Source organism: Convolutriloba macropyga, chromosome 8, assembly GCF_964194025.1.
Source record: "Convolutriloba macropyga chromosome 8, txConMacr16.3, whole genome shotgun sequence".
In the NCBI taxonomy this organism is placed as follows: Eukaryota; Metazoa; Xenacoelomorpha; order Acoela; family Convolutidae; genus Convolutriloba; species Convolutriloba macropyga.
Window position 1 is genome coordinate 66,618,528 of NC_134475.1, and position 22,421 is coordinate 66,640,948.

A 22,421-nucleotide genomic window follows, 5' to 3' on the forward strand; every position below is an offset into this window, starting at 1 on the left:
ATGAAGACAATAACCGGATTGTCCGATAGTGCGTTTAGCCGAAAAACAAAAACTGAGATTTTGTCAACAACCCTACCGCACACTAATTTTAGTGATTGAACAAACTGGTGATATTCTGTCCAATCAGATTTGTCGACCAATCAGAACTAAGCTGTCAGCTAAATTTCTCATTTTTTCTTTTCGGCTAAACCCCCTATCGGCTACGGTTCATAGCACCCAGTATGAGAGATAGTAGTCAGTTCACCTGCAATTTCCCCCTCAAACCGCATCAAAAAGATCAATTCTTCAGTTTTTATGAGCAGTTCAAATTGATATTTTATACTCAAAATAGAGAATGGATATTCAACCGTGAAATTTTGCTGGTGTCAAGTGAAATTTGCTCTTCATAATTTCTGTTTCGAATGACGTGAAATCGTCAATTAATGCAAACAAAAATTTGTTCCATTTTAGGGTACATTAATTAAACGTTTCTAGTCTGTCTAGCCTAACTTGACCTCTATAACTTGAGAAAACTTGATTAACAAACAGACACAAATTAAAAAACACAGAGTTTGATAATGAAATTTGTTCAAATGTCGATCAGTTTTTGATTATGGCCCGCCTATCCTGACGCGCAATAATGGAAATGCTAAAACCTGCGTAACTTGTTGAACAAATCTCAGCCTTTTCGCAAACTTACGTCATCTAGATTTAATTAGAAAATATATGACGTAAATTTGAATCTCAAAATTTTTTTTGACAAATTAATAAATCCTACGCTAATTAATAAATCCTACGTTTTTATAGGTTTTTAAGCGATGCAATACAAAATACAGGCTAATTATAGTCAGGGAATGAATAAAAGCTAAAGTTAAGGGAACTATCGCTATCAGTATTCACAAATATATGTAAAAATACGCTTTCTTTTGCATTGGCTTGATATAATGGAACATTTCACCATGGAAACTAATAGTAGAAAAAATCAATTTTTCTAGGAACAAAACAGGAGTGGTCATATGAGTTTGTGAATGGCAAAGAATTGTTCGTCGTCAAAGCACTCAAATTATTTTTTAAAAATTAGCTATAAAAATTATCAGTTAGTATAGATTAAGTCATTAGTCATAACACTAGTCATGAAAATTGTTCATTTTAAAGTCAAATTGATCTAGTATCTTATTGATTTTAAGTCTATGCAGCTCAATCCACAAAAACCTATCTAAAAACAGTTTTGCCTAAATCAAACAGCAACAAGTTTTTATTGTTAGCCACCGTTATGTTAACCAAGTTAATTGTTTTTACGAATATCGCAATAGCGAGAATTAAGACGAAAAATCTCATACCTGCCAATTTGATTTTCGTGGGTACATTTTGCCAAATTTTGATAAAACAAAGTTACTCACACTTATCAGAGACAAAAAATTTTTTGCTATTTTCTAGAAAAAGCTATTAATGTGAAGAACCGTCTGAAAATTCAGATTTTAATGCTCAATAAAACAATTGCAAACATGACGATTTAGGGAGCACAATTTAGTACCAAAAAATTTTCTGACTTTGACATCTTAAGACGAAATACCAATTATGTGATTTTGATTTGAGACATTTAAACTAAACTTTTGATCCCAGTCCAGAGTCGGGCAAAATTTGGAATAAGCGCTTTTCTTCAAACACTTTTCCAGGCCTAAAATTAATTCTGGTATACTTTATGTCAAGATCAATTTAGAATACTGAAATTGTTCAACAGGACAAGTCTGCAATAATTGTTTTCCAAAGGTACCAAAAGAAAATTTAAAGTCTCTTAAAAGAACAAGGCATTTAATAAATGTGCAAAATTGCAAAAAAATATTATCTCATCAAAGTCATAGTTTTTTTTGTAAAACGTTAAAAAATCTCTTTGAGTCTAGCGATAAAATGACTAAAGTTTGACAACTATCAACTTTGATTAAAGGTGAGGAAAATTAGGTTCACCGAAAAGAACACAAACTATGATTGAAGTCCTTTCGTTGGTCATATTTTTTGGAATACGTGCTTATACTGTAAGTTTCTATTGCTAATCGTGCGATACAAATTATCAAAATATTTTATAAAAGGTGTGCCAGAAAGTGAGTACAACAAGTTTTATTTTAATAAATTTTTTTAATAACTTTGTTAGGTCTTAATTTATTAATCGCAGTTAACGAATCGTTACTCGGAGATTTGAGTACGACGTTGATGTTGATATTCATGATGAGATCAATCTTTTGAAAAATCTGGCTTTTATTGTAAAACTTGTGATCTCAGGCCATGCTCGAGAAACCAGTGACAAAGGAATATTGAGAAAAAAACGTACTATTTTCGTCGGTAGTTGAAAGTATAGTAAATAGAGCGCCTGATTTTCAAAAAAGCCGCAAGAATTTTTACTATTGTTTTCGAAAAGGGTCTGTATTTTTTTCCAATGGATAAACAGATAAAAAATTTTCATTTAGGTAAAGTAGGCAAAAACTGTAACTAGACCTTCGTGTAGCTAGTGTAATTATTTTTCAGGTAAATGAAATACAAATTTATGAAAAGCAGGCACAAAAAACTATTGAATTGATATCATTGAAGTGTATCATATGATCATATTGAAGTTCAGTAACGGTTTCTACATTACATCCATTACGTTTTTTTTTTAAATTGTTTGCTTGATTTTCCCCTTTCAATAAACTTGGGCCATTTTTTAATATAATATTGAATAAATTCTTTCTCAAACTGATACCAAATGACAGAATAAACATACAATCAGTAAGTTATTATAAGTTTGTAAGAGCACCATTAGACTATTACTGTCCGTTCTCAGGTGTCTTGATTCTCAGGTTTCTTGATATAAGTTTTTTCTCAATGATGCATACTATCGATCTCACTTTCTTTTAGAGTGTTGTTAATGTGCCTCTTTTGCTTAATGATTTATTATCTCGTAGAGGCAATTTTCTTCCAAAAATCAATTCTTTTATATGAAAAAGCCGATTTTTTGAAAATGCGACCTCTTTTGTTTTTATTCCACTCATAGAAACTTGTAAAATAGTGATATTCTTTAGCAGTGGCTTGAACTGAGTGTGATTTTTCAATAAAAAATTAGAAGATTTTGTTAATAGGGTCATAAATAGGATGCTAATCAGGGATATAATTGAGAGATAAATTCAACTGGTAAAGTCACGCTTTTTCAGATAGCCAAGGTTGAATTACGATATCTACCCCTCAGTTATCCCCAGACTTCAAGGAAATTGGTGACGTGTCATCAGCGAGCAATAAAAAATCAAAAACCCAAATTTCAAGTGCAGCCTAGATCATATGCGTAAGAGGCGTCTGGCCCCAATTAACCGTGGCAGCCTTTGAACTATGTCTGGTTTATTCCTCAACCTCTAATTTCGCCCCCTTATTTGATCCTCAAATTCGCCCCCAAAAAGTGAAATACAAACCCACTTTTACTCCGCTGGGGTTATCCAAATTTGCATATCCAGCACAACACGACAACCAACATCAAAACTAATACATATATTTATAACTGGAATAAATAATGATATTCGCCGGTAGGGTTTTATTGATTTATTTTGAATCAAACGGAGAATGGACTACACGAGACTAGCATCGCAAATCCTTCTCAGCATTATTTGATTGAAATTTACTCGAGTGTAAAACACACAGTAGACTCCTTTTTTGCTGGAGTGTGTATGGGTGTGTGTGGTAGTGGGAAAGAATATCATTTGATGTCTGATATTGAGACCTTTTATACTTGGCCTAGAACTACACCCCCCCCCCCCCCTCTTTAACCATAGTGCCTTCTGAAAAGACGATCGATGAAAACTGTATTCAAAGGCAACCCTCTGACAAATATACAAACACACACAAACATACAGATATGTTTAATTACGCACATAAAACTATACACAAACAAAAAAAAACAAACGCAAACACACACAAACAAAAAAATAAATAAATGTACGAAAACTTGTTTTAGAGGCATACCTAATAATCTACGTCACTGGCATTTTGTCATTTTTTCTCATTAAGCCCCCGGAAAAAACATTTTCATTAATCACCCGCAGTAAAAAGTAATTTTCTCTGCAGATAACTACAATTTAATATGCACCTTGATTTCAAGCACTTCAATATCAGATCCTTGATTTTTTAGCTGTAAATATATAAATATGGCAATTTAAAATGATGACGCATTTACATTTTTCAAATCACAATCTCGAAACCACACGAAAAGGGTTCTAAACTCGTGTTTAATGACAAAATTGAAAAACGTCAAGCGATAAATTGCGTTTCAGCTTCTCAAAATTGATATCGTCACCAATTTTAGTTTTTATACAGAATATTAAGTATTTTTAGTCAATACATGTATTCATTCCTCATCAAACTACATGTTTGACGGGGGCTATAGGCGCGAATCGTAAACTCAATACTAAAAAGGAAATGAAAAATTGAAGCAGGGGGATATATATCTCTTTCCTTTCTTCGCCCTCTCTTTATTTCCTTGGGCAATAAAAATGAGCCCTGCAGCAGTGCAATATAAAATTAAGTCTCAAAGGTGATGCGCTAATGACACTACAAGATTAGGCGGATTTTTTATCCCTTTGTTACCCCCTTGCAAAATGGGGTTGGAGAGGGTTGCACCCGGGGGACCAATTTGGGGTTGGTGGTCGGGTGGCGTGACTTCGCACCAGTTTTATGTCTTTGTGTTAACTGGTATGCTGAAAATGAAGCAGCCACTCATTCACACTTTCATTCTTTTGTTCATTCTCTGTTCATTCACATTTCGTGTTCTTGAGTCACGTGACTGTTCAAAGGACAATAGATCAGAATTAAGTTCAATCACAGCTCAGTAATTAAAACTCTTAAGCATTATGATAGAATGGTAGACATAATGAAGACAGCATTCTATTTATAAAAAAAACACCAACTTGAAGTTCATCCGAGAATTAAGTAAGAATTGCGGTGAAAAGACATTTTCACCAACAAAATACGACATCTTTGAGCGGTGAATCTAGCGGTGAATTTTCTTTTCGTCACATTTTTTGTGTAGACTGAGAGAAAAAGCTACTGTAAATTAAGCACAGTTTGACCAGAAGATCTACTTGTTCAAAGTACATTTTGCCACAGAGTTGAAGCCTTGAGGAACAAGAAAGAACACGAGAATAGGTTATGTGAGTCCTAATTTAGAGAGCTTGACCAGTTGGTGTAACGGTTAGCACGCTAAGATTTCAAGTACGAGATGCTGGTCCATTTTTTCTGGAGACTTTAACGGGTGAAAATTTGACTGGGAAACTGGAACCAATAAACATTTTGCGGAAATTTTTGGACTGGTAATATTTTTTGAACAGCAGATATCTAGAACAGCTGTTATTTGAACAGCGTTACTAGAATGTGCCTGTAAATATAAGAAGCGTTTGCTATGAAAAGTGTTTTTCCTGAATCGGGGTTAAACGTTTCCCTTTCCGACCCGTAAGGATTTTGTAGCTTTGGTATTGGTGAGCTCAAAAAAATTACAATTTATATATTGTATTTAATTTATGTGATATGATTGTCGAGAAGTTATCGAGGTCATCATTTCGGTATAGGCGTAGTCAAAGTTAAACAAACTTTGACTGATTCGGAGCCCTCGAATTCATTGGTGTCAATAAATAGGTGTCAGTCATTAATGCCTCTTTCGAATAAACGTATCAACTATGGTCAGCCGAGGGGTTCTAACTTTCGCAGACATCGAACAAATGAAATTCAGTTTATTCACAAAAAATACAAAAATTAATTTGTGCTGATCATCACCCGTTTTTTACATTTGATTTCAGTGTTGTGCTTTAATGCGTAGGCCTTGGCGATTTCTGAACTATCGGCACACAACTTGTAGGTTGGGCTACATTTGTAATAGTCACTATTTCATTCTATTTTGGTAAATAATTGATCGAAAATGGTGGAATGGAATGGACATACGTGACAGTGACAAATAAGTGTAATTTCTGTGGCCTCAAATTTTAAGGCTACTAAAGTCCACATAGGCGTTCATCGATCTCACCTACTTCTGTTGACCTTTCAAAGTGCAAAATGCCTGCAAACAGTTTTTCATTTTTCTCGGGTATTTTTAGGCCTCGACAATCACCTGTTATTTCAAAGCTCATATGGAAAAGTTATGTAGGGCGTTTTTTTTAGGTCACGCAATTATTGAAACACCGCCTAACTTTTTTTCCCCCACCTGGAGATATTCACCTTGTCAAATTGATAAAATTATCACATTTTTAAGGGCAAAAAATTATTGAAATGTCGGTTGCTTTCTGTACTTCTTATTCAGCTAAAACTACACATAAAATACAATGAAACATTGTTTTTGTTCACAGATGCTAAGGAAAACAAAAGGTCTTGTTCACAGGGGTGTAAGAAGGAAACAGTTTCAATTTAATCAAAACTTTTGTTAATCAAAACTTTTGTTTCATTTTGATACTTTATGCAGCTTTTTAAGTAATCTTGCAATTATTATCAATCTTCATTTCAATGCAGAAATCGGTTCCATTAAAATCATTTGCAAGGAATCAATTATCATTTTGAGCCGTCTGTTGGTTCTCAGGGAACAAATGCCTGAAATAATGCCAAAGTATAAATTATGTTGTAAATTAAATGCATTAATCATTTTTTAAGTCGTCTTTTAAGTGTAAGAAATGATCGTTTCTTCGTCGTTTTTTGTCGTTTCTTACGTCGTTTTTTTTTTCAAAAGAAATCGTCGTTTTTTGATCGTTTTTTCGTCGTTTAATTGATCTTGAACTAGTTTTTCTCTATTAGATTGTTTTGGCATGATTGTATTAGGAGCTGATAGCGCAGTTGTGAGTGCATCAGGTAATTTATCGGGAGTTCAAAGCTTCGAATCCCCGACGAAACAACGAAAAAAACGACGATTACCACGTAAGAGCTTTGATCGGTTTTATCTGATGAAAACGATTGAAAAACGGCGATTTCTTACAAGTGAAAAACAAAATTCCTCAACACGGTTGGCACGAAATGAGCAGAAAAACTGTTTATACTTTGCTAGTTATTTGTTTTAAAACAGTAGCTTGGTATAGTCCAAGCATTGGTACACTCACGAAATTGACCATGAGCTGAACATGGGATAAATATAACATAACAAGATACAGAGTTCACTTTCTTTTATCTTTTCACGCGGCCATCTGCCTTATAAGGGCAGAGACTGAAAAGACCCATTTTGCCCAAAGTGCGTGTAACACCGACTAAACAACTTTTATCTATTCAATTCTGTTTTCTCGTTTGCTTTTTAGTATCTATTAAGTTTTAATAAGCAAGAAGAAGAACAACTAAAATGTACAACATGTTTTGACAACTATCAACGCAGCATATAGACTATGGTTAATTTCGTCTAGTTTTAACCGTAATAAGGATAGTTGATCTATTTTATTTTATTGTCTATTTTGCTTTGAAGGGAAGTTGAGAAAACAACTTTTCCCTCAAGTTTCAAAGAAGTGAAGTTAATGTTTAATGCTGTTCAAAACACATTCGTGAAAGCTCATTCCCACTTTGTTTGGGATTTCTTAGCGACAGTTGTGAATTATTGATCAAAGTGGTTTTGATCCAGCTGTACTTGGGTCTAAAAGATTTCACGGCTCTGGCTAAACTTGATTAAATTTTGATAAGGCCTGGCTGTTGGTTTTAGCCACATGTGAGACAGAAATTGTTGACTCAATTATGAATCAATGGCTAAAAACCGACACATGTTGTATATAATCAATCCATGCATACTTATAAGAACAACCGGTCTCAAAAATGACAAAGGAAAGGTTCATTTTGTGCCCGGGTTGATCACCAGACACCCATATTAAATATTATATAAAATAAAAACATGTTTCGGTATATGAGGACTTTTCAACCGTTTTTGTATGGAATCCCAGATACAATATTTAAGCCCTTCGATGGTATCTTGTGTACTAAGATAAGAACTTGCATGAAAAATAGGCCTTCACATATGGACCAACCAATAATGATCTTATGTATAATATCTAAGACGGGTCAACCCGGGTAAAGACCGATTCAAAAACGCAAAATCACTTTGGAAATTTGAATAGGTTAAGAATAATAATGATAAATTATTTGGGTATAATTAAGCTAAATGCATTTTTTGACAATTTTTCAGCAATTGAGTATCAGGTCCATTTTATTTCAACGCTTTCTCTTCCTGAATAGATACTGGAATCTCATCAGTTGGTTCTGCTATCTTTTTTATCGCGGTTTTAATTTGTAGAAATCGCATCCACGCTATATTATGTTTTCACAGCAAAGTTGATATGCCTATAGAAGGTTTCCATAGGGGCTTTGAATCGATGCTTCACGAATTAGCAAGCACGAGGTTTGGAAATTATTGGAGGCCATACACAGATAACAAGCGCTTCAAGAGTTTGTTGTAGCACAACAAAGGGGGGAAGCAGATGGATAAAGAAAATGAGAAACATGGCAGAGTAAAACGAGTTCTCTGTTCCGCTAACGAATATCAGCAACTAGCTTATTTGCGAGTAATTGCTTCAAATACGTCATTTGAGAAACTATTTCTATCTGTTTTTATCGTGTAATTGTGTTTCAATATAATACATTTCATTTAAACGATGCTATATCTCTTTGACTATCAAGAGGGTCGTTTTTTCCATAGGTTTTAATTCCTTGGGCGTTTCTTTCGTGGGTTTTTCCCTACTAAATATTGGTTAGAATTGTTAGAATTTTTTTTCCGTGGGTTTTTCTCCGAAACTGATTTTTTGATGCTCTCTCCTTGACATCAAAAAAACAAAAAAAGCTTTTTTAAGTTTCTGTTTTTTTTAAGTTATATTAAGTTCAAAGTCATATTTTAAAATTGAACCACTGCCTCCTTAAATCAACTATTTCCCCTTTAATTATAGTTCAATACGGGTTTGACAACCCAGTGAAACGAGACTTGATACAACTTGATAATAAACATACTAAACCATGCTAAATCTAGCACGCAATTTATCGTATGAGTTCTTAAGATTATTATTTTGTAACCATTTTAAGCTATTTTTTTTTTAAAAAATACCAATAAACATATTCATATTTCTGATCTAGCAGAATGTTAATTCGCTGTTCACTGCTTCAGCCGGGTTGGTTCTGGGGTCAAGTGAGTGTGGATGAGGCGGAAGCCCTTCTCAATGGGAGGGAAAATGGCTCCTTTCTGGTGAGGGACTCTGCCTCCAATCCTACTGGGGCATTCAGTCTCTCATTCAGATGCCAGGGTGCCACACATCACACTCGCATTGAAATCAAACACGGTTAGTCCATAGCCCAGCGCTTACTTTCTTGAACAAGTAAATAACTTTTATAACCAACTGGTTTAAGTTTACAAGTCAAAGTATGTTTACTTCCTAATTTTTCCTAATTTTTTTAAAATCAAGATTAGAGGCTCAGTTTTCTACTAAGCATATTTTTTTAGGATCTTGGTGTATCTTCGCGCATAAATCAATTAATTATGATGATAATAATAATAAATTGTTTACTTTAGTGATGTATTGTTTAAAATTTATGAGAAGGTTATGCGGATCTTTTTTGACTTCAGTGAAAAATGACAACCGAAACAGTCACATCTTTAGTATCTTTCACATCTTGCCTACCAAATTAAATAAAATTGCTGATAAAAGTGTGCGTTTTTGACATCGACGAAAAAGTAACTAACCCATTTTTTGCTGTAGTTATTGAGGAAAAATGATCAGAAGTTATACGCATTTTACCTGGTTTCAGAATCTTTACAGCTGAAATATTTTAGTAGGCTTTAACAGGTTTTAATAAGAAAAAGGGCAGCTGAGAACAGGCTACTGTAGGCCTAATGCTGTTCCGCTGCAATTACGCAGGAACCATAATAATAATAATAATAAAAATAATAATAATAATAATAATAATAATAATAATTATTATTATTATTATTATTATTATTATTATTATTATATTATTATATTATTATTATTATTATTATTATTATTATTATTATTATTATTATTATTATTATTATTATTATTATTGTTATTATTATTATTATTATTATTATTATTATTATTATTATTGTTATTATTATTATTATTATTATTATTATTATTATTATTATTATTATTACTATTATTATTATTATTATTATTATTGGAGGCGAATAATCAAACATTATTGACCTAGAAAATGTTCCAGTTTTGTTAATAACAGATACTGCAAACTGCAGTTGTATTTCTTAAGACATAGGAATAAGGATAGGCAAAACAAAAGCATTCCATAATTAGAGCGCGAACCGTGAAAAAAATGTTTTGAAAAAGTTGATCTGGAAAGACAAATTATTTTTATTCTCAAATTAATTGTTTCTTCGTTTTTTTAATATAGAACGTCAAATTTGTGCACAAGTTTGACGATTACTGACGGTTTTTGTAATCTTCAACCTTTTGAATAGCTGAAATAAAGCTTAAACTGAAATAAAATGCTTCAGAATTTTTTCTAAATTTAGTTGTTTGTTGGTGAAAAAATGAAGTTAGCCTTCTAGCTCGAATTTGCGCTGAATATATATTTTTTATTTTGTTGCCTGCGTTGTCTTTGTTTGAACATGTTTCAATTTCAAAACAACTTGAGGTCAAACTGGTATCCTAATTTTGAGTTTTGGTCATTCTCTGATCTCAAACGTAATTTCTACGTCATCCCGTACTTAACGCCAAGTCAATATCGGTACTGCTTAAGTCTAACGGCAAGTCTATTTATCAGTACTGATTCAGAGCTAAGACAATGACGCATTTTAGACTTGTCATTTTGTGCAAATCTTGGCAAAGACTTGGCAAGTAATTATCCAAGTCTTGGTCTAGACAAGGCAAGTCTAAATCCAAGTAAAAAATAGCCAAAAACGGCCCAGAATACATCAGACATAGCCAACAAAACTTCAAAAAAGCCGAAGAAAACGCCGAAACATTTTGACGTTTTTTTGCTACTTTTGACTTTTTTCGGCTATGTTGGCGGTTTTTGGTTTTTTGACTGGCAAGACTTGATTTAAAACTTAGCAAGTCTTGGCCAAGTCTTCGAGTAACGCTTACGTTAAAATGGGTTGCTATATGAGCAAACATGGCGAATTTGGGCTTTTGACCCAAGTTTTTGTCTTATTGTTTTTTAAAATTAAAAAACATTTTTGGATGGCTCACCGGCTTTTTTTGTCCATTTTCCGAATTTTTTTCGCAAGTTTCCGGGCTATTTTTTTGAAAAAATTTCCGACCAATTTCTCTCAATTTTCCGTCTGCTTTTGCGTTTGTCTATCTTATGGAGAATTTCTTGGCTATTTTGACGTTTTTCTTGTATATGCCAGAAGTTGTCTGGGGATTCCACGCTTGAATGCAAGCCTTAGTCAAAACATGCACTTAAACGTGCAAGTCTTAAATTCTTAGCCATGACTTCTATTTAGCAGTGCATGTTGCGAGACTCGCATTTAGACTGGCAAGTGTAAAAAGATACAAGACTGTAGCTCTGAATCAGTACTGGTATAAGACTTGCCATTAGATTTGCCTAATATTGATATTGCCTTGGCGTTAAGTACGGTTTTGTTAATTTCATTTGACTCTATTTGTCAAGTTGGGATTGTTAGCCAAAGTTTTTTCTTGTTTTTTAAGAAATGAAAATCAGATACTTGAATGCGTTTCGTTTATGCGTCATTGGTGTGCTTCTAAAGCTCAGTTGAACTGGAAAAACTTTACCCGTACGGAGCTGCAAGTACTGTTCCAGTCTAAACGCAAGTCTGCATGCATATATCAGTACTATCAACGTCTAAAAACAAGTCTGCAAGGCTGACAAGTCCTCTCCATGATATGTGCAACACTTCCGATTTGATTCCAAAGTCAAAAACTACTTTTCAATTTTTTTTGAGTGAGAATTGCAGCAATTTTTGTGACTTGCCACGATTTTAGCATCTATTTTTAGTCACTTTCTTGGAGTGCTATAAAATGGTGAATGGTGCATGCCAAACAATAAATAAGCTCCGCGGGGATCTGTTTGGCCCCAATTGGGCCAATGCGAGGCTATTACAGCTGTTTCTGGGCCAGTTTAGTCCAGATTTGCTCTGTTTTAGCTCGGATATGATGAATTTTTTCTAAATTTTCAGAACAATTTTCGACAATTTCCCGGCCATTTTTGTCATTTTCTCAAGCTTTCTGGACAATTTCCTGACTTTTTTGTCCATTTCCTTTTCGAAAATTTTTTTGCTATATTTGGCGATTTTCCTACCAATTTTAGTCAATTTTGCTGTTACTTTTGACGATTCCTCGAACCATTTTTGGATAAATTCCAGGCTTTTTCGGGCATTCTTTGTATATGCCAAAGAATGGCACGTCAAATTATTACACGTCTGAATGCAATTCTGATCCAAGACTTGCTTTTAGTCGTACTCGTTGTGAATAAGACTAAAAACTGACATGCTCAGAGCTCTGAATCAGTACTGATGTAATACTTGCACAGTACTGATAATGACTGTGGTTGGCTCCGGGTACATAAATTTTTTAACGTTTTGATGAAAAACAATGATCCCTAAGAGATGTTTAACGCTCTTTTCAGTCTGAACAAATGTTTCCACTTATCTTTTCAACAAAGATTGCCAAGCTGCTCAGTAGCACAGCACTAATTATTGTACTTAATTTGAAATTCGGAATATTTTGATGATCTGTATACGAAGATCAATGTAGTTATTTTTCTACTAATTTTGTGTACCAAGAGTTTGACTTTTCTTATGAAAGGAAGTAGGCTCTACTTTATCAGTGTCCTCGAAAATGTAATCAAGGTCATTCCCCTCCCCCCCCCCTCTCCTCACTCCAACCTGGAATTATTAAGTCTTTTTATAATGTCGAGCTTTTTATTAAGTGTTACACCCGAAGAATGCTCATATCTTGAAAAATCAAATGAGAATTTCGGCAAACGATCGTGCAAAGCTTCTTGTCTTTCATCTACTTATAAAGAAATTCAAAATAGTTGTCGAAAAAATGCATTTATACTCGGAACAATCGAACTTCTTGGTCTGAACTTTAATTGTATTAAGCGAGATGACAAAGTACAATATTGCTCTCATTTAGACTTCCGTCATCTAGAATCTAATATTATCCCAAATTAAGTCTATTTATCTCTAATGAAGATTAAGTTTTCGAAACCCGCTTCCCAAGACGTCACACAATTACCAAATGGCTATCAATTGTTAATCCTTGTTGTCTTTATAGAGCTCTACTCAAACTTTAGCTTTTGCGTTTCTTTTAGCCTTGCGTTTTTATGACTTAAGGTATAAATTATCTCTAGCTAAACTACTAGCACTACTACTAGCACTAGGCCCCTTATTATCCAAAAGAAAAACCCTAAACCAGTGCCCAGAGGTTATGGAAATTCCACAGGAGGGGCTAGCATTCATATCCACTGAATAGAAAATGGGGGAAAGTGCAAATTATTTTAAAGGGATTTATAGGCTTATTCCCGGCAAGCCATGAATAGCAATTAGCTTACCTAATTGACTTGGGAAGCACCTTAGCCACGGGCTATTTACACACAATGCCACAGTTGGGCTAAACACAAGTCGGGAGAAAGAATAGAGCCCCTGTTCAATTTCTTCTCTTTCCCATTTAGTTTACGACTACACCAACGAATAATACATACATACGTACATGTGTACGGTGCCATTGGAATTTCGGCCGACAGGGTGTTTTAGCCGACAAAAAATCAGAAATTTAGCGGACAGTTTAATTTTGGTTGGTCGGCAAATCTTATTGATTAGAATATCACCAATGTGTCCAAACATTTCAATGTGAGGGGGGGGGGGGGTGCGGTGTGGTCGGGTTGCCGGCTTGAAATCTCGGTTTTTTTTACCGGCTAAACTCGCTGTCGGATAATTAAGCTATCACCCATACATACATACATATACGTTTATATAGAAGCAGGCTGGTTTAGCTGCACCCGCTTTTTGAAGAGAGAGGAGGGCGCCTTTGTTTGAAATATCCCCAAAGGTTTAATTCAAGGGAACTTCTAGAAAGGCTCCAGGGTCGAACGGCACTGAAATTTACTATTTAACAAATAACTCATGCCTCCTATAAAGTGATAAATTTTCTGAGAATCTTGTTAGGAATTTTTTTAAGTAAATTCTAGAAAATAGAAGTAATTTTCTTAATTCAAATTTTCTATTCCGACTTTTCTATAATTTGTTCTTTAAGGTAAATGTTCTATATTTTTCAAGTTTTCTCAATTTGTAATTTGTTTTGGAAAATTTTATACTGTGACCCTGTTTGGGAAACAATGAGCTGGAAAAGTTTTCCGCAGTTTTATGATGCGTTTCTTTTGAATTTGTAGTTGATTTAAAATATAGCAATTGGTAATAAAATTTTGAGGCGACCATTTTTGTCGGCAGTGGAAATTGAATCTTATCAGATTAGCTTCCACAGGCTTTTTTGTTTCCCTTTCCCAACCATAAATCTCATTTTCCATAATTTCTCCCAATTTATTCACATATCTCATGACTCATCCTTTCAATTCCAAAAATTTCTACTGGGAATAATAGAATGAAAGATGGATAATTTTGCACTCGAGTTTGGAAGCAACAAGGGTTTTGTTTTGACATAAGGATTCAAAAGAAAGGGTTCTTTTATATTTGCCCAAAATTGCCGCGCCCAAGGGAGCGAGCGAGGGTAAAGTGATTCATGTTCTAGATTGTGGTAAGAGCGTGATAAGATCTTTTACCGTCTTCTAACCCAATTCTCGGGGGAGTTTTACCCTTAACACTGCTTTTGCCCAGATAGGGTTTTAATGATGTGGTTCATACCATGTAAATGATTCATCATGACCCATATGTCTAAATATATTACTTGGGCTTTTATAGATGAAATCATAGCAAAGACGGTTAATGCACGAATTATCAAAGTTGATCACGTGATAAACCACATGACGAACACCGGAAATTATATGAAGCATGAAATGATTAAGTGTTCACAATATTAATGAGATTAAAAGCAATGATTTTAATCGTATAATCATAAAATGAGATCAAGCTTACGAAATAGGTTCAGTTGAAAGTTATTTTGAAAGAAATAACGACAAAATTAAAGGATAATTGTTGTGTATTTTTGAAAGTTGTGGTGATTGACTGAGAAAGAAAATATGAGGAGTCCTCTTATTTTATTTTTTAATTCAATCAACACAGCTTTCAAAAATACACAACAGTTATCCTTTAATTTTGTCGTTATTTCTTTTTCAAAATAACTTTCAACTGAACGTATTTCGTTGTAACAATTTCAACTTCTATTGATCATAAGATCTGGAGAAAGATTAAAATAACCAATTAAACAAAATACGTACATAAAAATAAAGTATGGAACAACTCTGAAAGCCTAAAAATTTAATTTGACAAAGTTTATTACCCTAATTTTCTATGCAGCATGCAGCTCTTTTTTTTCAAAATGAACGAAAAAAATGAAAACAATTTTTCGCTGCGAAAAAAATGTTTAGTAATATTATAACATTTTCCGACTGATATAGGTTCTAAATGAAACCAGAAATAAGTCCTCTTTCGTCATGATACGGTTGTAATCAATATTTGTTTCAGCTGCTCAATGCATGCTGCTAAGCAGTTTCGTTAAAACCAAAAAAATTACTCTGAAAAAAGAAAAAGAAGTTAAGACAAAAACTGTTGGGATTTTTTGAAAGTTGGGGGGATTGAAATAGAAGAAAAACTGAGAGGACGTAATACTAAAAAAAATTGTAACACTGAAGGTCAGCTAACAAGTTAAATGAATGGTAAAATCTTCGAAGATTTATAATCATCTTTCTCATTTTCATGAAACAAAGAAATTTCACTAAATTGTCTTTTCTCGCAATAATAATGAACAATTTCTCTTGCTCTTAAAAATGGCTGCTAAATAGAAATGGCCATTTTTCCAACAATTTGAGATTATTGATCAGAAGGTCTTGAACAAACTTTACCCATTTTTTGTGAAGTCAGCTGGATGAAAGGCATGCGCATACATAAATGCTGAAAAGAGAGAGAGAGAGAGAGAGAGAGAGAGAGAGAGAGAGGGGGGGGGGGGGGGAGAGGGAGTGAGAGAGAGAGAGAGAGAGAGAGAGAGAGAGAGAGAGAGATTGAGGGAGGAAAAATTGTTCAAAAGAGATGAAAGCTTTTAATGACTCATATGAATTCCAACACTGTTTTTGGATACAAGAAGTTCACTTGATTGTAGTTTAGTTACAATAAAATTAGTCTTACTGATTTTAAGAAAAAAATGAATTTCAGAAGATAAATCATTGTGTTATGCTGTTCAATTTGGCTGATTTGGTTTGTATTGGGACAGTTATAAATGGAGCAGGATTAAATTTTAAATTCGTAGATAAGTCAAGAAAAATGTAAGCGCCTGCAAAAAATCTCATTTTCGCTTTTTTCTTTATCAAGCTTATATCGCAATTATTGGGGCTTACTTTTATTTATTTTGGCTGAAAATGAATGAATCTTTAAATGGCTTCGTGGTTTTTTTCATGTGATCATAAAACGTATCAATTAGTTTTGTGGTAATGGAGTTATTTTGTAATGCGATGTACTCGCCATAAAAGAATTTTGATAAAAATCAAAAAAAGTTTTTATGTTTGTACCTTTAAGCAATATTTGATTCACTTTCAAATTAAAGTTTTTGAGGGTTTAGAAATTTTTTTGTTATTTTTTTCAGTTTTTTTAAAATTGTTGAGCGATGTTTGGTGTTCTAATGCCCCGTAATTCAACTTGCTCCCTTTGTTTCAAAATATATTTTTTATTGTTATGAACCATAACATAAACTCTTCTTCTCAAACGCCTTTCAAAGACCCACTTTGTTCAGACGGCTGCCAATATATTTGATTGATCACTCTAAATCTGTTACAATTGGAATTACTTCATGAATTACAGCCGCCATTCATTAATCGTGTCACCTATTTTTCAACTTATAACATCAGCTTATTTTTCTAAAAATGAGGAAAAATTTCACGTTTGAGCACATTCAATTTCTGAAATTGAGTTTAGATGAAAACTAAAAGCTTCTCTGTTTCCAGATTTAAGCGTTTTAATATACAAAATTTTGAGTCAGTCAAATTGTTTGAAAGAAGAAATTACTATAAAATTCTGTATTTTCATTCCGTTACTATTTTCTAATTCAAACAACGTTTTCCTCGTATCAAAATTGAACTGAGAAGATTTCACGCACGTAGATTCGATGTTTGTCTGTGGTTTGAAAGTATAAATATAAATTGCTACAAGAAACAGAGCCAGTAAAACTTGTAAATTTTGTTATTTCTTTTCAAAATATTGACCACAAGACTTCTCAAAGAACACGTTTGTGAAATTGCTGTTAACTAAAATATACCCTACGAGCAGTGGGCTTAGAAGAAACGGCGTGAATAAACTGGCTGGTCGTTTATACCTTAGCGGGTTCCACGGGAAAAAGCAGCCAGCTTGAATTACTAATCGCTTGTCTGTTTCTGGCGTGACATTTTTGTTAATCCATGACTGATCCAATTAATAGGTCTAATTTTAGAGACATAGGCGAATGGAATCAGTGATTTAGAGGTGGAATATACAGTTGGAAAATGGGGAAAAACGTGAATAAGAGGTCAATCAGTTTCACGTGTCTCCTATTTTTCTATTTACATGTGTAAAAAATCTGCTCAATTTGCGTTACAAAAATCGAATTTTGGCCTTAAATGTATTCATTCAATTTACAATAATTCTGTATTGTTTAATGTAATCATTCGCATGTTTACAATTGTGGGAAAAGTATTTCATTTGTCCTACCCAAACGAATAACCATTTTTTTAAAGAATATTGATATCACACGCTAGATGAAGCTCTTTGAACATTACTATCGACCATTACATATCAGATAGCTGTATTTGAGATTTGTGACCCATATCACCAATAACTCCTCGCTACTTGTCATTTTGGGTCAATATTTTTAATTTCCCCAGTGATTCTGGAATTTTTATCGTGTAAGATTTGATAAGATGCTGATCAAAAAACTTATCGTGTAAGATCTTATCCGGTCTTACACGATAAAAGTTCTTCTGCCCTACGTGAACTTTCATCTTGTAAGATCTGATAAGATAATAATTCAATTTTGCAGAATCGTTATCTGATAAGATCTGATAAGTATCTTATCAGATCTTACACGATAAATTTTACGTAGGGTAGAATTTTTATCGTGTATGATCTGATAGGACATGTTTTAATGATTTCAAATTAACCGTATAACGTAGTCAAGTTCCTATGAAAGTAAAAAAAAATGATTGGTCAGCTAACCAATTCTGAAACAAAAAACTGTTTGCTGATTCTATTTTTGGCGATAGTTTTATTCTGAGTGTTAACTAGGTACAATGGCTAAACTTAGTAGTCCAATAGAGTTTTGGTCTTTCGTGAAAAAATTTCAGCCTAGTTTGATAATCACCACCTCAGAAAAAACCTCCTAACACTCGAATGACTTTTTTCACAATAACTTATAAGTCTCAAACGACAAAATAGGATGATTTTCTCTTTGTTGCTCTGACATTTAAGTGTTCCAAGCTGTAGGTTTTTGGCTACCGCTTGAAAGCAACTCTGAATTGTCTTCAATCTGAAGAACGTGTAATGATTAAAGAATTTTTATCGTATAAGATCTGATAAAAATCTTTTCAAAAAGATGGGTCATAGTTTTCCGAATGTTTATCTTACAAGATCTTATAAGATTTTTGTAAGATTTTACACGATAAACATTTTTTTTCAGGCAGAATTTTCATCTTGTAGGATCTTATAAGGCAGAATTTTTATCTTGCAAGATCTGACAAAAGTGAACTTTTATCGTGTAAGATCTTATCAGACCTGATTAATTTTTTATTGTGTAAGACCTCATAAATTGTCTTACAAAGTCTTAGTCAGGTGACGCATAATCTTATAAGTACTTATAAGACAATTTTGTAAGAAATTTGTAAGATCTTACACGACAAAAATTGTCGAATGTCTGGGGTTTGAAAATAAGAAACATTAATATTGCATATAGTGACGCAATATTGATAAAATAAATAACTAAATCCCTAGTTGTAAAACGTTGCAATGGGGCCAAGAGGAAAATACTGTCTGAAAACTCAAAAGTGTAAAAAGAAACAGTGACACTTATTTAGCATTTGGTAAGAGCCATCTTAGTACTGAGAGGTTCCAGCGGGAACAAATGAGAAATCAATTGTTGCGTAAAGACGAAAAAACGGAAAACGAAAAAAAATTAAACACTAAATCTGTGTATTAGGTTTTCTGGGAGTAAATTACGTATAGTAAGGACACCCATCAAACGTTTTAAAATTTTAAAACTAAATGCAAATTTGAAAAAAATATACTGGAGACATGCTCAAAAGTAAAACCTATATCATGGCTTAATGATTCCTTGGTATAAAAACTGGGAGGCAAATTTAAAACAACCGATGTTGGACAAATCCACAATGGGCTAATTATGATTACTCATGAACAAATTTGTCTTTGAAGAAATTTGTTACGCTTATGCTGGAGTAAAATCTTGAAAAAACTGCTGAACATTTCTGTTAAAGGTTTCAATTTTTTTAACGGTTTTATGGTTTCAAAATTGATAGTGCCAGTTTTTTATTACTCAGAAAAAGTGATAACATTTTTGCTTCAAAGCAAAAGAATTATTCATTTATTTGAAAAAATTCAAAAAATTCGATATACAAAAATTACTTCTGAGAAAATTTCTGCTGCAGAACAGTCGGCAGTTAATTTTTGAGTCATTAGACTGGCCTTCAATAAAACAGAAATTATTTTAAAAAACTATTGAATATTTGTTATTTTAGGAATGCTTTTCATTTGTTTAATTTCGTAAAAACATAAAAAGCATTCATTTAAAAACACTTTTTTTGACAGTCTGTAACTGCATTTAGCCATGCTTTTTTAAAGAAAAGTCCAGTCACTCAGTGTACCAAAATATAAATCTGTAGTTTAGTGAGTCAGAAATCCATTTGACGGAAACAAATTCTTTACTAAATTGTACGAGAGGCAGAAATATAATATCTGAAAACGCGGTTTATGGCGATCAATTTCTTTTTATGACAAGAGAATATTGGATGCAAGTTCGTCTGCAACCTTATAAACAAAGTTGTCTCAAAATGTAATTGTTTATAAACATTTACCAGATGATGTTACTTTATTATTGTAACCATAAGAGAACGAGTTTGGATTTGATTTATTCCTTCATTTTTAAAACTAATTAGATAACGTTTTTTTTCCATTTTAGGACATTTATTGGTACTACACAATTCTTGCTATGCTTTAGTTTTGTTGTTTCAACTTTTGTACCTTTGACAAAAACTTGGTCCATAACCGTCAGAATATTAAACAACCTTGGGAACTTCCCAAAAAGATGTGGAATGGGGATTCTGAGAAAATATGAATAGAGTTAATTATTTTTCATCACTCAAAAGATAAATATAAAAAATAAAGTTTTTCAAAATTAAGACAACAGAAAACGTTCATTATAATTGCAATAATCTTTGAAAACTGAAAAAAATGTTCGCTCTCGTATATATCACAAAAGTGGTTACAAGGTATAAGCTGCAAAAAAATGTTCTATTTTTTACATTCTGCTTAGGGGATGGCAAAGAGTTTCTTTGAAAAGAATTTTCTCTCAAATTTTTAATTTTTGATGCGTGCAAAATTTAAATTTTTTTGGTAATTTTGTGTAAAATTTGTGAAAACCTACTTTTTCTCGCAAAATGTCGCAATAAAAATGGATACAACTTGAAATTCAAAAATCGGTCCTAAACAAGTTGTTAGCATCTATAATGGCTTGCATTTGAACACCATTTGGTGAATCGAATGTTGGTGGGACAAATTAAGGTGGATTTGAAAGTTGAGTAGGTAAAATAGTGATTTTCTGGGGGTGACCGAATTTATAAAAGTTAGTTATGATTCGGAATTTACCTCAACATGCTCAAACTTGATAGGGAGTTAGTGCATACCTTGAGGCAAGTTCCGCTGTTGTCAATTCCAGGGAATTTGTTTTAGAGATACCATGGGGGGAACTTTAGACTTCCAAATAAGGCTTAGATTCTTGAGTTCATAGTTTGACCGGTTGATTAATTGGTAGCGTCACGAGTCTGATACGGCTTTTGTGTTAGTTTAAATAGCTTAAGTAGAAGTCAGCAATGTATAAAGAAGGCGTTCAGGTCATTCAATTGTTCTTTTAAAGTCATAACGAACTCTACGTAAGTGAGGACCATTTGTTGTCCATAGCAGCGGTTTGAACAAAGTTGTTGTTCACGCGTTGTAATACGTCGTGATTCGAGTAGTTGCCAAGAGGGAGTAAACCAACATGGTTGTTGTTGTGGCAGCAGAGCTATAGAAGGCTCCAAATAACTCTGACATCGTAGAGGAGTTCAACTTAAGTAATAAAAAAGAGAGAGAAGAGCTGTTGTGAAGTGAAGTTGGTCTTTCTTGATAGAAGAAAGACTTTTGTAAAGAATATCGAGAGCCAAGAACGAGAGATTCGTGAGGCTGATATCAGAGCAGATAACTTTACTTACTCAGTTTGATTTAGAGAGTTTGGGATCTTGTGATAAATTCCATTATCTTAATTTGAATTAATTTCTGTTGCTTAAAACCCAAATTGATTTATTCTTGATTCTGTTGATTTATACTATCAAATTATATCAATTTATCTTTGAGCAACCGAGTTGAGTCAATTTATCTTTGAGCAACCGGAGACAGAGCAAGCCGGGGACACCGTGAGTAAACTTTGTAGAAAACCTTTCCACCAAAATAAACCTTTCAAGTTAGGATTTCGGGTGGTAGTGTCTCCCCGCCTATTAACCTAGTCTAAATACGAAATTCTACAGTGGCGCTCCTGGGTGGGCCGGTTCTCTTCGAGTACACTTACAATCAGTTGAGCACGGAGAGTAATCCGAGCTCCGTTCGTGACGAAGAAGTCCTGTGTTCATAAGTAAGCAATGAACGAAAACGAAAGACAGCTTTTTGCGGAGGCTGTGGTCGTGGCTCAAAACCAGTTGGCGGTTAACAACACAGCTGGCAGGCCCGAAAAGTTCCCGTCGGCGTTGTTTCCCGATTGGTTTTCATGGAAAGCCCACTTTTCATACCTCATGGACAAACATGGTTGGACGGATGAGCAGGCTCGAAGCACAATACCTACCCTTCTTGTTGGTTGGGCGATGCAGGAGTTTAATGCCATGCCCCGACACTATCGAGTTCAGGAGCAAGACCAACCCGCTCCCACTCTGGCAAGAATGATGACGTACTTGGACCCGAGGATGTCACCCTACAGGAATCCGAGGACAGCGAGAACAGAGTTCAAGAACTTGGCCCAGGGTGAGAAAGAGGATATTCGAGAGTTCTCCAGACGGGTGAGGTCGCTTGGGGAAATTGCCAATGCCACCATGAATGC

The 22,421-nt window shown here is 33.8% G+C and overlaps 2 protein-coding genes across 3 annotated transcripts in view; both read left to right on the forward strand.

Annotated features, from left to right (window-relative positions):
* The window catches only part of LOC142344936 (NEDD4 family-interacting protein 2-like), a 316,413-nt gene that overhangs the window by 220,545 nt on the left and 73,447 nt on the right, over window positions 1-22,421 (forward strand). The gene's annotated exons all lie outside the window — the stretch shown is intronic.
* The window catches only part of LOC142344933 (uncharacterized), a 54,412-nt gene that overhangs the window by 10,995 nt on the left and 20,996 nt on the right, over window positions 1-22,421 (forward strand). Inside the window, exon 3 of the mRNA XM_075397018.1 lies at window positions 9,098-9,269. Within this exon, the coding sequence (XP_075253133.1) occupies window positions 9,098-9,269 (172 nt within the window). The remainder of the gene's footprint in view (window positions 1-9,097; window positions 9,270-22,421) is intronic.